General features: G+C 30.7%; 1 protein-coding gene across 1 annotated transcript; it reads right to left on the bottom strand.

Annotated features, from left to right (window-relative positions):
• Nucleotides 1-4270: 4270 nt before the first annotated feature.
• Nucleotides 4271-13168, bottom strand: LOC109338256 (pyruvate kinase 1, cytosolic). Its single transcript, XM_019575452.1, has 16 exons — nucleotides 12965-13168; nucleotides 12785-12881; nucleotides 12593-12690; nucleotides 11350-11505; nucleotides 10835-10912; nucleotides 10624-10755; nucleotides 10419-10499; nucleotides 10221-10292; nucleotides 10023-10112; nucleotides 9115-9259; nucleotides 8092-8180; nucleotides 6270-6365; nucleotides 6032-6099; nucleotides 5751-5850; nucleotides 5296-5355; nucleotides 4271-4760 (listed from the first exon to the last, which is right to left on the bottom strand). The coding sequence occupies exons 1-16, from the start codon at nucleotides 13031-13033 to the stop codon at nucleotides 4608-4610; spliced, it is 1584 nt and encodes a 527-aa protein (XP_019430997.1). The 5' UTR covers nucleotides 13034-13168; the 3' UTR covers nucleotides 4271-4607.
• Nucleotides 13169-18658: the final 5490 nt, after the last annotated feature.

The following is an 18658-nucleotide window of genomic DNA, read 5'->3' as shown; positions in this document are numbered from 1 at the left end:
TACAAACAATTATGTAGAAACAAAGATTTGAATTGAAGTTTAATTTGTTGAGATTCAACATCAACAATGTTAGTTACACTTTAAATTGTTTCTTCACATTTATTTTTTGCTTTTATATTATAATTATTTTAATTTACATGACTATTTGTTATTTCAACTCATGCAAGTGATACAACTTTAATATTTATTTTGTATTATTAAACTAATGCATGTTTCTATTTAACTAATAATTTAGGCCTTTTACATAACTATATATATTAAATATATTTTTCAAAACCATTATGAAACGGCCCGTGCAAATGCACGGGTATACTGCTAGTAATGAATTAAAATGAGCTCTATCATCTCATCTTGGTGAAACCTCAAGTTCTCAAAAATCATTTTGCTTCGAATATGCCAAATAGTCCAAATTGTAATAAACCAAAGAACCATCCACAAATGTTTTTTTTCTTATTGTTCATCCATAACAAGTTTTCATGAATGAGAAACGAGACTTTACTTCATTATGAATAACGGATGTAAGACCAAAGCAAGAATAGAGGTTTTGCCAAGTAGAATAAGATTTTGGACGAGAGAAGAACAAGTGACTAGTAGATTCCTCCAACTCACTACAAAAAGCACAATGAAGAAGGTCTTGTACTCATAAACCCCCTCTATGAGCTAGTTTGAGTTTAGTTGGTATTCCATTCAAGACAATTTTCCATATTAAGTACTTCAACTTTGATGGAACGTTACACACCCAAAGCTTTTTGAAGAAAAGAAGATTGCATCTTTCTTCCTCATTTTGGTATGTGCTCTTGACTGAATACTTCCCACCTTTGTCGTATAACCAAATCCATGTATCATCAATGTGTTGTTTAGGTTAGGCTGAAAGTCATTAACGAGTTTTAAAAAAATCAACATAATCCTCTTCCTCCCAAGCGAACAAGTTCCTTCTCCACGTAAGATTCCAGGTCCAAGTCCCATTACTCCATGCACCCAAGGAGTCAATAGTTACATCTTTATCCAAAGTCACCTAAAACAATATTGGAAAGGAAATTTTGAGGAAATCTCTCCCCACCCAATTGCCAGTCCAAAATTTAATAGATGAACCACATCTTAAAGATCTACGAAGACCATCATTTACCTAACCACAACTGATCCTTTCCCTAGTTTGACTAAGATTTCCTAATTCTCTCCACCAAGATGAACTCTTCATGAAGCAATCAAGAACACCATCCCCTCCACTACTCAAAAATCCATTCCCATATCTAGATCTTAAGACTTTCACCCAAAGAGCATCTCTCTCACTTAGTAATCTCCACCCTCATTTACCTAAAAGAGCTAAATTGAACACAAACAAGTTTTTAATCTCAAGACTCATTCCTGTTTTGGCCTAAATCACTCTTATAACAAAGCAAAATTAATGAAGAGATATTTACTCTTATATTACAAAATTTCATATTTTATTTAACTTAATTACACTTATTAGTCTTTTTTATTTAAGAATTTACACTTATATTTCCTCAAAGGGTAGTCAATGTGTATGTATGTATGTATAAGTGATTTATGTGGATTTAAAAAGTAATAAGTAGTTTGTATAATTTCGCTAAATTTCAGGAGGAGATGTCACTATAATTTACTCTTAATTTTATATTACACCAACTCTTTTTTCCCTAAAATATTGGAAGAACATTGAACACCATTCTAATGTTCAAGTTTTGGTGCTCAAATATTACTGTCCTGAAATAACATATTAATGTTCAGGTTTTAGTCTATTTTCACTTGTATATTTTGATTTTTGTTCTAATTAGAGTTTAAGTAAAATGGGTCTTGTCACTAAATCAAAGATATTGCATGTCTCATGCTCAAAAAGAGCTTAGAAAGGTTCTTACAGCTTATCCACGAACAAATTCTCACATAAGCAGCACGTCGTTACCAACCAGATCAATTTACGATATAAGCTTGATTTATTTAGCCAAACCGGCAAAGCCTTTATGTAGTGTTTGAACTATAGTGATTTTTTAGTATAATCAATCTCATTTTTTTTCTTATCTTTTGATGATTAATAAATAATTAAATTTGGGAAGCATAAGATAACAAAAAAAATAATCTTTAAGAAATATAATATGTTGTTATAACTAAATTAGTTTAATAGTCTTTTACAAAGAAAAAGTTCTCCAATATATATATTCTATCAAATATATGTTTTGATGTTATGCCAAACACATCCATTGATTAAGCTTCTTTTAACGAGTTATCTTGTCTAGAGACAACTATTTTTCGTGACAATTGCATCCTTTGACAACTATGAACAATGATTTTAACTGTTTCATATTTAATCTTGTATATATATTCTATTCGTCCAATTATTTGAACTTAAATATTTGTGATGATATTTATTGTGACTATTAATGATTCAATTATTATATATTTTGTTTCTTAGTAAGAAAAACTTAATATTCTTGGAAATATTGGAAATTAAAATAGATGAATATGCACATATATAGGAATAATCAGATCTATCTCAGCAAGTGCATGAAACCTTATTAAATATATGAAGTTATGATCAAGAGAGAAGAAGACATAGATATATAAAGAAGATGAACTCTTATACAATGAATTCAACATAATTATTGTGGAACTCAACATGGTTCAAGTTATAACAATTCAAGCAATAACTTTCTTTTTGGTATTTTCTTAGTATCAAGACTCAACAAACCAATTCATTTAATGTGTACTATAAACGAACATCATTGGAACATTCTTTGAAATCATGGAAACTCGTCCATAAATTGATAAAAAAAATCCACAAGATCAATATATACATGCAAGATAAAAAAGGGAAAATTCAAGTGCATAGAAACTGTTTACAATACATTATTGTATATAAATTCTATTTGTATAGAATTATAGCTTAAGTTTTTTTTTTTTGTAATAATATTTGTAATTTTTGTAATAATATTTGTAAGAGACAAACTAAGTTAAGAAAGATAGAAAAACATGAGAGTTTACAGCTGTGATTTATGTCTACCATTACTTTCTAATTACTTGTGAAAAAATAATAGGGAATGATTTTTTAAAACATATCAAACACAACTCAACCCTCTTTCTTGTGTTTGCTTATGCAAACTTCAATTGGTATTAGAGCTCATAATCTTTAGATTGAGCATCTAACAAGTGCATGAGAAAGTATGATTCACACATCATAGATAAAAAAAGGACAAACCTCTACTTGGTGGGCCTGACTATGGTTACTCGAAAAGCAAAATGATAACTTTTCTAGATACTCAAAATGTTGATATCTAGGAGGTGATAGAATCAAGCTATACAAATCCCAAGAGTGAAAGTGGAGAAGCTTTGCCTCAACATTCACGGTCTATTGATCAAAAGATTTAGCACCAATTGAATATTTTGATCAGAACATGACACTTGGGATACTTCAGCACTGAATCATGAAGGAGGATTAGCCCAAGTATGAAAATCAATTATCAGTGTACTGATTCACCAGTATGAGTTATTCAAAAGTGGGATACTATGTCCAAATTAATGGAAGCTTATAGAAGCTAGACTTGCTTATGCAATATTCTTGATCGCCTTTTCATAATTGAGGGTTAGGGCATAATCCTAGCAATTACATTAAAGCCTTACATAAGGCTAATCTGTGTACAAAGGCTCATAAGAGCATTCACTCTTTTTAAGGCCAAGGTTGGCCCGTCCACATATTGCAATGTATTTGATAAATGTGGACATTCATCTAACAAGTGTAGTATAAAAAGGACAGTCATAAATAAACCTACCAGACCTACTAAGAAAATTATGCTATACATTACCCACAATTCTACTTTCTTATGCAATAATTCAATGTTACACAACCTTTGTAGCATCATAGTTGTTATTTAATAGCAGTATTTTGGAATCCATTTATTATTTAGGGGCTTGCAGATTTAAGAGAAGAATGAAAGAAATCAAAGAATGTTTTAAGGCAACATAGCATTAATCTTCTAAAACTACCCACTCAAACCAAAGCACCTACGAGATTGCCAAAATTCCAACCAGCTAGTTAAAGCCAAAGTAAATCTTTTTAATCCTCATGCGGCATTGTCATCAAACATAAGCTGCTCGTTTTGTAACAAAAAAAGTGTCTAATTTCTATGCACCAATGGTGCAAACAAAATTACATCAATTATCACCATTCATGCATTAGCAACCATCATGTAACAAAAGTAATACAAATAAATTGTAGATAATATAGTAATAATGTAAAATACTCTAACAATGTCAGTGTATATTTTAAACTTTAAAGGAAAACACCGTTCATTCATGGCCATATGGAACATATGATAAAGTATGCCATACCAGCATCAATAATTTGACAATTGTATCAATAAACATATTGTGTCCCTGTATGGAAATTAAAACAAGATAATTGGCAACAAGGGCACACTCACTTTGCTTTTATGTTTGGCATCCACTAATAAGCTACTATTTTCAAATACACTACATAAATTAGCCATCAAACCCAAGCAGAGATAACCTCAAGTTGTAGCAGAATTATCTGCAGCTTTCAAAAGCTTGGGAACCAAAAAATAACAGCTATACTAAAACTGTAGTTGCCTGAATACATTTTAATCCTCAAGCTCAATAATCTTGACCACAGACGCATCACCGAGTTTCTGGCAAACAACTACTCGATCGTGAGATTTAATAATTCCCAATGCTTTTCCATGATCGAGGGCAACCTTGAGAATAGACTCATTTGTCGCACTTGTTGACTCAGCCTGCAAGCAAAGAGTATGGGATCAAGGTCTAGTAAATTTGGGATCATTATTTGTTTGAGAGCTTGTAAAGTAGCATGCAACACATTATGGGTCATATATAGACTACTATAGCAAGAAGCATCATTAATATGGACTAGGATCACCTATAAATAATTTATTTAGTGGGTTGAAATCACATTTTGAATTAAGGGCGGTAAGCCCTTGCTTAATTTATTACATGTCATGCAGAATGAAAGTATGCTCCAATATAGTAATCACAGGTTGCATCATAAAAGGAGATAACCATGATGATTATAAACAAATTTAAAAAAAAATACTTAGATCCAAACTGATCCTCGGTTCAGATCTACCTAGAGGGGCTACAATGAGCGCTAGAGCCAGAATATGCGTTGAAAGTTTAAAACTGTCAGTAAGTACACAACCCATGTGTCCAGCTTCTCTCACCTTGATCTACATTCAGCGTCTAATGCCCACCCTCCAACCCACACACTCAGAAAACAATAATAACTCAGTACTCCCATAAAAAATAACTTACAGGATGTCGAGGATCAGCAAGCATGGGAAAAAGACCTCTTATGATAAGTGATTGCCTTGCCTGTATCACATATTGAATTTCTCTGTTAGTTTGGTTAACAAGATGATGATCCAATGTAAATAACACAGTAATATATCCTGGTAAATACAGTTTCTAATCATTAAATGGAATAGTCTGTCCATAATTTAGCAAGTACAGCAAGCATCTTATAAAATTCATAATTCATGGCTGTATTAACTTTACCCATCATAGAATAATTACAGCAAGCTGAGAATATTTAAACAGTAAAAGTTGATTTTATTCTAATTAATATTATGAATAAGTATTTATTGGAGAGTACTATATTAATGACATTAGCTGTAAATTAATTTCCCCACAAATGAGTTACTCGCAGGTCCTCGAAATGAAAAAATACAGAAACAGAATGAGCAACTAATCAAATGTTAGGATCCAACCTCAAAAGCTCCAGTAAAGCTCCACTTTAGTTGATTTGTCTTAAGTCGGGGGATCACAACTGAGAGAACAGGCATAATTGGCCTATACTTTGCTATCAATCTGACAAGTGCATTTAGCATGTTTAGAACGTTTTCCAAACATAAGTAAAGATGAAGAATATGGATATTAATTGAAGAATGGTGTTGGTTTTCAAGAATCTAACCAATTTAAGAGTAACTAGCTAGTTCATTTTCCAAGAGACTAAATATGACTTTGTTCATGTCTAATTATTCATAAGTACCTTGCAGCTCTTCCAGATGAAGTGAAACAAATTATAATAGAGGCTTTCACCTTAATAGCTGCTCGTACCTAAGCAAGTATAGATTTGTATTTAAGTATAGCCTTCTTTCAAAGATGAAATAAAATGAACCAAGGTGACAGAAAAACAATAGACATAAACTACTTTTTTCTCAATAGAAAGGCATGCAGTGCACAAGAAACTGCTAATAAATAAAATAGACAAAATTTTATGCAATTACCGCAGAGGATGCAATAGATTCCAAGTGGGTCATGGGTTCACCAACAAATTTGACTGTCTTCTTAAAATAAAGGTCTTGGTTGAAAACTTTCTCAGCCTACAATCATGTGAAATTGAAGGCAGAGATATCAGCCAACATTTTTGAGACATTTTAAATAGGATAATATTTCATAAGATTCAAAGGAATTCCAATAAACGATTTGCAGTACAAATACCACATTGACATAAATCACCATAAGATAGAACGAACAAAAAATGAGAAAAAGAAACTCATATCAGGGAAAAAGTGAGAAATGAGAACATACAATGTGAATTTAATGCTTTAAATAAAGTGGTTGGTAGAAATTGTATGCAATGTTTACAAAGAGTCCATATTTTTACTGTGAGTGCACAAAGTAAAGGAGCTGATTAAGGACCCAAGCTAAAGAACAACCATTATTAACTACAGTCATAACTATCGTTGACAAATATTCTACCATGTGCTAAATACCGTAACAAATCTAGACAAATATTCTACCATGTGCTAAATACCGTAACGAATCTAGACCAATATTCTAATAGTTTTCACGAAACAACTTAGACAAACTCCAAGTCTCATTTTGCTAGTTTATCATGGAAAATTGATGAATTTGTTAAAAGACACAACCATCAGGTTGCATTGAATCAGGTCATTCTGACCATAGTATCATATTCTAGTTACATGAACTCTGAAACACTAGTATCTTCATGCATAAAACTGGCATGCATAGTTGTTGTGACAGAAACTGGTTACCTATCAGTTGTCAAATCAAGAATGATATTGAGAATTGTTTGTTCAAATTTTGAATTGTGAAATTGCACAATGTAGGAACACATGAATAAAACCTTAAATATATACATGATCCAACACATAAAAAAGGACTTCACATTCCTCTCTCCATTCTTCTTAGCCTTAACAGAGTGACCATGAACACTCTACACCAGATGAATGAAACAGAGTGACTGAGAACACTGCACCAGAAGAACTAAGGAATGACTGCCTCTACGTGGAAACTGGTTTTTGATAATACCAAGTCACCCCTCCAGTTCCTTTTAGTAAACCTCTACCCCTTCAGAGAACTTGTGGGAAAACAAAGCCAAAAGAGTATATCACTGAATTGCAGATATGGAATCAATTATCAGTAGGAGTCACACTGATCCATGTGATGACCGCACGACTCAAAGCCATCTGTAAATCACCATATGATACGAATCCATGGCTTGCCGAATTATATTGGTATTGAATCTCATGATTCAAATTGAAAATCATATTCTAACTACGATGCCCATATGTATTCCAGCAGGAATTTTACTCTAAGCCTAGTTCACATCATTTTCAAATGATTCATTACTCCAAAATCCAAATACTGACATAATGCCATTTTTTTGCTCATGTCACAGTTCCGTATCAAATCTTAACTTGGGGGATTAATAATCACAGAGTGGCAAATCTACATGACAGAGCTAAAAACAATAGGAAGATATTCAGTAATACACGTGACATGTCGCAATAAAGCAGCTGAGTACATTTGTCATGATTAAAGCTAGATGGTGCACATAACTACAAATAATCTCCAATCAAACAATCATAAAATTAAAATGTTCACAAACTGAACAGCCACCAACTTCAACACTATAAGAAATCAATTCCAGATTCATTTACGAAATAGAGCTCATAGTAATGTTTTGAACATAAAAAAATATTTTGATTAGAAATGCTCCATTAAACCTGAATCAAGTCAATCAACACATCAGAACTAATCCAACATATTGAACAAAACTATTGAGTTTTGAAAATAATGTACCTCTGAACAAATTCTACCAACTGTATAAATGGTCTCAACAGGATACAACCCACGTAAAGTCTCAGCACCTAGAAGTATTGCATCACTCCCTGCACATTTATTAACAGTTCAACAATCATATCCATGGAGTGACTCTAACTAAATAGCACTGGATAAGCATGGATAAATGATGTAAAAAATCATTGGCAAGGACCTAAATCTAAGGGAATAAAGTCCTTATGCATCCTCTACTGAATGCTAATAGGTATGCACACAAACAAATAACAATAGAAAAGTTACAAGCATACTGAATAAGGGTAAGAAAACTAAAATAGAGACAGATCTAGAGATAACTGGAGCTAAGAAAGGAAAGCAATTGTATTTGTAAATTGAATCGTGTTTGGAAGATTAAAAAATATGAAATGATTTGATATCTAAAATCCAATAGATTTATTCCTTTTGAATTAGAAATTCCATCAAATTGGATTGGGTTTGATTTGTTTTGTTTTGAAATAGATAGACTACTTTCCCCTTACTAACTACGGACTTAACTTTTGACGAGTTCCAAATATAAAAATAAAACATTAGAAAATTACAAAACAATTCAAATCCAATTTTTCTAATAATTTGAAGACACCAATTCAAATCAATTCATTTCCTTTTCAATTGGTTCCAAACACAACCTAAAAGAAAAACTAAATCATTAAAAAAGCCTAAATCTGAAAAAGAAAAGTGAAACATAATAGTTTCCAAATTCCAATTATCTTTCATAATCAGTTAACAAGCAAACCAATGTTAACAAACAACGTCAAGCACACTAGATAAGCACTAATAAATGATAGAAAATTGATATCAGTCGGTAGTTGAAAAAGCACCTAAATCTTAAAAAGAGAAGATAAATAATTCTCAAAAGTCTTTGATGAATGACGGTCAATTATCAAATATTACAGGAGAACATCTGATCAAGCAATGCAAATTAATATCAACCAGACAGCCTATCAATGAACAACCTAACATTGAGGCATCATATAACCTGTGACATACCATCTAAAACAGCATTGGCAACATCAGTGGCTTCAGCACGAGTTGGCCTCAAGTTGTCAGTCATGCTATCCACAACACGTGTGAGCACAGCAGGTTTCCCAGCCATATTACACTTGTAAAGGGCAGATTTTTGAAATAAAAATACCTACAAAAGCAAATTAAAGTTGATTGGTAATTATTAACATCTAAGCAAGACATATGATTGTAATAAGAACAGTAACATAAATAGCAATATATTAAGCTGATCTAGTTCAAACAATTAAACATCCTGTTCCACTAAAAAGTATGCAGCACCAGTCAAGAACAACCTATGTGTGGGGTAGTCTATGGGTAAACCTTCACACCTCCACTCATTGGTTAGTTGTCGGCGTGTTAACTATTGATAAACTGGCGGCTTTAATAATTTTAACAGCATGCTTCATATGATATTTTATAAATCAAACATACCCATTAGACATGGAACATTTTTGAAAATAAAGAATGGTGTTGCTTTTTAAAAATAAGGTATTTTTACGAGACAGCAAGACATATCTTTGATCTCAAAGGGCCACCCCTGACTCAGTCAGTATAATCATTAATTATTAATAATAATAAGTTCCTGTAAGGTAAAGGGTTGTTCACATTTGTTCAATCCAACAACACATAACTAGTGGGAAGAACATTTTGAGTCGTGCATAATATCAAAAGAAGAGAAAAATTGAAACAAACATTTTTTTCACCATATGAATCTGTTAAAACATATGGAAACATCAATATGTTTCATTTTATTCAAATAATGGAAAAACTTCATAATGTTTAATACTCAAGTATTAAATATAGTATCAAGGTACCTACGAAGGCGTAAACACACAGCACACACAAGTAAAAATACTTCAAACTATGAAATGAATGTCAACAAGGAAGCTTACCTTTTCTGGTGGAAGATCAATGCCCAAATTCCCACGGGAAAGGATAATACCATCAGCTTCTTGCAAAATTTCATCAAAATGGGTCAATCCCTGAGAAACAAGATAGTTTTTATGCATATGAGTGAGTCAAAATATTAAAATTAACATAATATAATGAAAAATAAAGTTTTCATAGTAGATTATGAAGATGCAACTCACCTCAATGTTTTCAATCTTCGCAAAAATTTGAGTCTGGCTGAGATCACCTAAGCTAGAAAGGAACTCACGAGCCTGTATTACAAACATATAAAGGCCTGTTAATAGAAAACCTCAAACATCAATAGAATGTTAAATTTAAACTTCCAATTATGAATTTGAGATGACAAATCCATGTAAAGGATTTGGAACTCGAATTACCTGGCGAACATCTTCAGCATGCCGGGTATATGACAATGACAAAAAATCAATTTTGTTTTTAACTCCCCAGGTGCTTATAACCTGAAATAAATAAATCAATAAAATAATCCGAAATTTTAACAACCTGTTTTCAAGGCCCCGACAAACACTGCATGTTTGGTGATAGGTAAATTGTTCAAACATTCAACTCAAAAGCAGAACCTACCTCCTTGTCTTTCTCAGTAAGGGTAGGCAAATCAATGTGAACTTGAGAGGCATGTAAAGTGAACAATCTCCCAGACAATGTCGCTGAATTCTTTATAATACAAACAACATCTTTCCCGTTGACTTCAGATACCTGCACCGCTTCATTTAGAATAATAAGATAAAAAGGGTTATGAGAATAAATTTTGCGTTCCAGGCTCAACTTATATTACCTCTAGCCATACAGAAGTGGTTTCACTTCCTGTGAACAGGTATTGACCAATAAAGATAGTGTCTCCCTTCTTCACTGACTGTAAACAATAAGAAGCATAAACATTAAGAATCAAAACAACGCAAATATTGCATTGAAATATTAGAAATTAGCATCTGTATATTAAGAATTTTATTAACCAATTATGCAAATGATAGATTGTAATTCAAGCAAAGGCATCTAGAGATATTTCAAATCATAGACGAGAAATTTTTATAGCCGAATCAACTAAACATAATAGTTTACTGTTGCAAGCAGCATTAGCAAGTCTTTAATAAATTCCACACACTGATAAAAATTTATAGCTAATTCAAGTCTTGCAAGCCAGAGGGAAGAGTGCAATTGACACTCAGCATGCACACCATAAGTAAGAAAAAATTGATCAAAAGAAATAATTCAGGTTAATATTCATAGAAACAAGTTAAATGCATGAAAGTCACACCATATATAATGCCAAGGTAAAAAACAGCAGTGTACCTGGGCCAGTCCATCAAAATTGATAGGCAATAAATCTGAAGTAGCTTCCTGTCCCTGATCAGGGGTTATAACAACCTCATCACTCTCCTGAAGCGTGATTGTTGTCTCACTTTTATTAACAACCTGCATCTCCGCACCCACTGTATCCAGCATAACCTAGCAAACACAATCAATTAGCAAACATCAGCTCCTTTCACATTCCTTTTTTATTTACATCACCCACTGGAAGCTTACTCTAAAAAATGGACATTAAACATACAAACACAGTTTCATTTTTCTTTTTCTTTTTACTTTCACAAAAGCAATTAACCTAAAGAAAAAGGCATTACTGCACTACATTTTAATTTTATGTGGCTGCTATGTATTTTTAATACAACTCCATTCTTTGTACAACTAAAATCAATATCAGGCAATACTGGCAATTGTGTATGATGCATCCATGGTTCTAAATTGTGTCTACAATTGTGGTTACAATGTTGCGGTTTTGGCAGTTCCTGTGGCTGTATCGTGACCCAACTGCATGTTCTTGTATGTGTCCGCAATTGTGGTAAACACATTATAACTAGAACCACAGCTACAATTTAGAATCATGGGTATGTTAGCTCCACCTCTCAAAATATAACATACCATTCTGTTTACAAGTATATACCGGTGTCCCATTTCATGTGCTAAAAGAAACTCTTTCTCCTTAATAGAACTTTTAATTTAAATACTTATTATGAAATGAACATTTAAGTTTTAACTTTAATACTCATACCAAAGCATCTTCAATGGTTTTAAATAGCAGTTGCACTACCTATTTCGGAAACTCCAAAACCTTGACAGTTTCTGACAATTACAGGCAAATATTGCAGATGTGACCATAATTGCGGTCGCAATACGGCTAGCAAACTCCAAAAACCTTAACATATTGGCTTCTATAACGGTCACGGATCCAAATTTACACCCTTGACAATTACAGGCAATTACGCAGATGTGACCATAATTGCAGTTGCAATACGGCTAGCAACCTCCAAAAACCTTAACATATCGGCTTCTATAATGGTCACGAATCCAAATTTAAACCCTTGACAATTACAGGCAAATATAGCAGATGTGACCATAATTGTGGTCACAATATGGCTAGCAAACTCCATAAACCTTAACATATAAGCTTCTATAACTGTCACGAATCCAAATTTAAAACCTTGACAATTCCGGAAAAAATATAAATATAAAGCAACATAGAAAAAAGAATACTCACGGCACAGAGCTTCTTAGTACTCTTGATAGCAATTTTCAAATTCTCCAAAGTCTCCTGGTGATAATCCGGGTCACACCATGAAAAGTCAAAACGAGCCACTACACAATACAATAAACACAAATCCATGATAATTCAAATATTCAAAACAAAAACAAAAACAAAATAATTAGGGAAAATGAACAAAATAAATACCAGACATCCCAGCCTTGAGACAACCAGAAATAACCTCAACAGATCGTGATTTTGGACCAAGCGTACCAACGATCTTTGTCATTGCAGAAAAAAAGCTCTGAAAAAAAAAGCTGATTATATAAAAAAAGCGAATCTGATAAAAGCAGTTACAAAAAATTTGCAATGGATGGAAAGACTAACGGGTTTGGATGGTTCTAGAATAGAGGCCATCCTAATAGGTTCTTCGAGAAGTAAGTGACCGGAATGCATGTTTGTTTGGTTATTGATTGAAGAAGAAGAATAAGAAGAATGAAAGGATTGGAATAACAGTAGTAATAGTGTGTGAAGATGCAAAATGCAAAGGCTGCTTTATAAATATAGAGAATATGCCTTTACTCTTCCTTATGTGGACCCGGAATTAAAGTTGTCTAAATTGAAATTAGTACCAATTTAATATTTCTCATCAACTTGATATTAAATTAGTATAATAACGTTAAGTGTTGTCCATAGTGTAAGCTTTTCTAGATAGATCATCATTTAAACTAAAATGTTAAGATTTTGATTCATATGAGTAATATTTATTAGGAACTATAATCACACGGTTCGGAAGATGTTGGTTTATTACTCATAAAGTGAAAATATATCATTGGTTATATAAAAAACAATCAATGAATATATTTGTGATCAACATTCTTTTAAGGATTTAATATATATACACTTACAGTGTAAGTGGTTTTTACACTGTTAGAAATCATTCACCATTGATTTGTTAATCATCATTGACTCTTAAACAAAAATAATATAAATCAATGGAGGATGATGCACTGACAGTGTAAAAAACTTTACTCGTAAAAATAGCTTATGGGTAGGAACATGTATCATGATACCTGCCATGCGAGTACCCATATATTTATAAATTTATTTTTTAATTAAATAATTTATATATATTACATTTTTATTATTATTTTATAATAATACTTATATATTTGTAAATGTCAATTCAAAATTTATATATTTAATTTTGGAGAATTAGAATATATATTTTGTATTGAGTATACTTTATATTGTATTTTTTATTGGAGATATTTTATATTAAAACATTTTATTTTATTATAATGTTAGAGAGGTGATTAATAGGTTGGTGGTGGTTACATACTTATATATAATTATATGGTTTTTTTTTGTAGAAATTAAAAAGTTTAAGGGCAAAACAAGAAGTGAAAATTACACTATGGTGAACGTTACACTATGTTTTACCTTTATATATAGTATAGATAGAGATATAGAAGTATGAATATAGATTTAGATATACTATATATGCTTGTATTATTTTATAATGAATTTAGTGAATGAAATATATGATGAATTTAACATGTACATAAATTTTATTATTTATGTAATAATTATTTTATATGTATTGATTAATATAAAATATATAAATATATATTGAAACTTAAAAACTCGTAGGTACCCGTAAATATCCGTTACCCATAAATATCCGTTACCCGTGCGGGTATCCGTAAATAATACGGGTATGAGTACGAAAAAGCACTATATCTACCCGTTCCGTTCGTTGCCATCCCTACAATCAATGTCTAATCTTTTTATATGTATTACTAACTTTGTCCTTCACAAAATCTGTAAACAAATATTACATTTTCACCAATTTAGTTCTTTAAAAGAACTTGTTATCATTTCCATTTAAATGATAGAGACAAATTTCAAAGTAAAAAGGACATAGTTGATGAAAATGCATTGAAAGTGGTTTGATGACAAATTTTCATGTTTTTTTCTATTTTTTTTTATTTATGGGCTAAATAATTTATATATGTTCTAAACGTTTTTTATTTCCCGTTCCAATATCAAAAAATTTCTTCTTTTGTAAAAATAGCATATGCAATAATGATATGTTTAGTTTCAAGAAATGTTTTCTATATCCTATTTTTATTTTTAAGAAATAATTGTTATTTCCTCAAAACATGTTTGTTATTATCATTTTCATTTTTCAAAATTATTTACTCTAAACTTTATAAACCAGAACAATTATCCTGACAATTAATCTAATTCTAAAAATTTTAATCACTAAAGTAGTCAAACCAATAGTTTTATAGGATGTTTATATATTTAATATTTGTGTTTTCTTTTACAATAATTTTATATCAACAATACATTAAACACTTTTAATTGTTGGACTAGGTCATTAGTTATCACAAAGACGTTTGAAAAGTCTTAATGAGCATCATATCATATAGTTGTAGGTGCTCTCTGACAAAGGTAAAGTTAAAATAAATTAGTAATATACAAGTGCTCTATTGTTTAATTAAGGTTGCAGTAACTTCAAGAGCGTCAATTTTCATCCCAAAATCATATATTATCATACTCATCATCGAACTATTTCAACAATACAATAAGACAAGTCAAGAAAAGTTGTTACATGGAGAGATAAAGAAAAAAAATATATTTAAAGATGTGTGGTGGTTTGGACAATGAAAATACTCATCGATTAATTTTAGCATTTTGTTGATTAGTGAAGAGCATAAGTGAAAAGTATATTTCTCATTCCATATCTTTGATGTTTAAGATTATGCATATTGTTTTAAAAAATATTAAATAATATACGAATTCAATAATATTTAACGCATTTAATGCACATTGAAAATTAAATTAAAAAAGAAATGAAGTAACATGTGGCGAAAACATGGGTAATAAATAAGGATATAGTTAAAAAGTAAAATACAAATGTGTATTGAGTTTCTAAAACATCAAAAGATTTGGAATAACATGGAAAAGTTAAAACATCAAAAGATATAAAATGGATGAAGTAACAAAAGTCTTAAAAAAATTCAATAAAATGTCATTGTCTCATTGTTGGGAATGACATTTTTTCATTTTCAAAATTTCTAGAAATGAAGCTCTTGTTTTCTGAAATATGAAATAAAAACAATAATGCAAACATGTTTTCAGTATCATTTTTTGATTTCATTGAAAATGAAAACAAAAAATGACATAAGCAAACATACTATTTTTTTACATTTTCAACACATCATTCGTCATTCATATATTAATTATTATTAACTCATAAATAAATAAAAGTAATACACATGAATTTGAATAATATATTAATCATGCAAGAATAATAATATTAAACTATTACCAATAAAGTGTTAGTCTAATGGTGTATGGCATCGCTAGATTCATAGGAAGACCAAAATTACAAATAATTCTTGAGAGCGACTTTTGTTGGTGAAACACTCACACACCCTAAAAATGATTAATTCCTTACACGTAGGGTGATGAATACTCTTAGTAGTACCATAAAATAATATTAAACTATTATTCTTTTACTTTATGTGAGATTATTTTAATAAAAAATTAAAATGAAAAACATTCCTTCCATTTCTTCTTCCCAAAATTTGATAGATCGTTAGAGGAATAGAACACCTTTTAATTAAATTTTATTATAAAATTAGTATTTAACTCAATGCTTCACAAATTGTCTATCCCTTCAAAATCAGTTTCATTTCACTAGGATGACAATAAGTAACCGAACTCGTAGGTACTTAATGGTAATAGTTGTAACGAGTTAGGTATGCACTCGTGTTTTTTGGACCTATAGATAATTGAGATCGAAGATTTTAAAATTCATTGTTGAACGAGTTCAAGTCTAGTTAGTGACATACCGACACCTGTGGCTGCCCGGACTCGTTATTCCTTCCTAAATCACTATATATATATATAGTAACATAACTGTAGGGAGTAACTCAAGTTAGAAAAATTATCATAAAAATTGTGAGAACAATAAATTTGAGTCTTACAACCATACATGAAAGATTATGATTAAAATTAGTTATTGATCATATGATCACTTAAAAATATCATGTGTTTATCTTTTAATCTTGACATTTTAAATAAGATCCAATGGTCAATATTAATTATTATCATTTTCACAATAACAAATGTTTTAATTTGAGTCACTTCTCATAAATGTAATAGCTTGCTAATCATCAATGTGATGTTATATATTTAATTCATAATTGTAATATCATGTTAATTCATAAATATATGTGGTTGAACAATGATGTTGTATTGTTAATCCATATATGTTGGATTTAAATTATTATTTTTAATTTTCTCTTTTTGATTGTCTAAATAACATATAGATTTCAAGAAGAAAAAAACGTACATACAATTGCATAAGTTGTTCCTAAATAATTTTAATATTTTTTGAATACTTATAGATCTATTGAATACCCAAGGACAAACAGGTAGCAAACCCAACAGATATTCACGTTGGTTTGGGTCCGAAAACAAATGAACTTGGGTAGGGCGAATAATGCACTACCCAAACTCATGAAGGAACCAAGACTATTAGTCTCTGAGCCTAGAAACCAAGACTATTAGTATTAGAGCCCCACTTGTTAAATAATTCAGAAAAAATAATGACATGATTACACGATTTTTCTTAATAACTCTAAAGGTCGAGTTTAAGAGGCTACTAAAAAACGTATCTTTGTATAGTGCAAGTAAATATCTAATTTTTTAAAAGATAGTGAATAAGGATAAAAATGTATATCTGAACCAATAGGTAATACCCATAATGAGTGAGATTCAGGTTTGTTTTTTGATACACGAATAATTAAAATCGAAGATTTTGAAACCTATTACTGAACAAGTCCGAGTAATGAGGTGTCCATAGATGAGGATATCTAAATTCGCAATTCTTAAATTCACACACATATATATAATATGTAATAACATAAATGTAATATTATCTTAATCATAACTATGATGTTATATGTTGATTCATACATGTGGTATAATATTTTATTGCTTAAACAATTCTTACTAAATAAAGTTTTCGTCATAAATGTGATGTAATATTGTTAAGTGGTGATGTTATTTTGTTAAACTATAACTGTTGTGAAGTATTGGTGATGTAATGATATGTTGATTAAAAATTCATTCTAAATAAATTCTCATCATAATGTTGAAGTAGTCACTTTATTTTTATATTTGTCTGAGTAAAACGAAATGTACGTAAATTATATTTTGTAATTTTTTATTACGTTTTCTCATTTTGATTGTCTAAAATAATATATAAGTTTATAAGAAAAAAACGCATAATTACGTAAGTTGTTCACAACTATTATTTTTAATATGTCAGTATCGACAGATTCATTCAGTATCCTTCTATGAGTTGCAGACCAGCAAGTATCCACACAAATATGAGGTAGGTTCAAATCAAAAAGTAAATGAATGAGGTAAGTTTGGGTAGTACATTGCCCAGACTCATCCAAACTCATATCAACCCCTAATGATGGACTTAGTTTTCAATGCCTTTTGACTACTTTTTAACTTCTTGTCCTCATTAAGAAAACCCATAATTATTTGAGAAAATAATCTTTGCACTAATATCTGAAAGTGTGCATGTCAAGAGGAACACTTTGGAAAGCTCTCTTTATATGTCATGGTTTTGATGAGGACAACTTGTGCTTATAAGAGCTTTAAGAACACCAACAAATCATTGTGCTTAAGTCTTTAATTGGTACTAGGCTTAGACTAGAATATAGTTTAAGTTGAGTCAAGGCTTAGGTCACCTAATACATGTCTCATATGCATAAATCTTTTAAATCATTTCATCTTTGAGATATGTCATTCATAATATGTTCAGGCATCACATAAATACATGTATATGTGCATTCTAGGCATAAACTAAGTGTTAAACATGTATGAACTAAGTGCATAACGTATTTGAGGTTTTGTAGTTAAAAATACACATTTAAAAATGCTGTTAATCGATTAACTAATACTTTAATCGATTAACCCAACTACTTTGAAAAGTTGTTGCTACTGGAACACATTGAAAAATGCTGTTAATCGATTAAGGCATACGTT

This window comes from Lupinus angustifolius, unplaced genomic scaffold, assembly GCF_001865875.1.
Source record: "Lupinus angustifolius cultivar Tanjil unplaced genomic scaffold, LupAngTanjil_v1.0 Scaffold_20_57, whole genome shotgun sequence".
Taxonomy (NCBI): domain Eukaryota; kingdom Viridiplantae; phylum Streptophyta; class Magnoliopsida; order Fabales; family Fabaceae; genus Lupinus; species Lupinus angustifolius.
Note: the sequence above shows the minus strand (reverse complement) of the source record. Positions and strands in the feature narration are given on the sequence as shown.

What these genes read in the sequence shown, in the direction of transcription:
- LOC109338256 (XM_019575452.1), bottom strand. Translation starts at nt 13,033, where the DNA reads ATGCATTCCGGTCACTTACTTCTCGAAGAACCTATTAGGATGGCCTCT. An exon ending in TTGGTAGAATTTGTTCAGAG is followed by an intron (nt 6,366 to 8,091) that starts GTACATTATTTT and finishes ACATGATTGTAG; the next exon opens with GCTGAGAAAGTTTTCAACCA. An exon ending in TTGCTGATCCTCGACATCCT is followed by an intron (nt 4,761 to 5,295) that starts GTAAGTTATTTT and finishes CTTTGCTTGCAG; the next exon opens with GCTGAGTCAACAAGTGCGAC.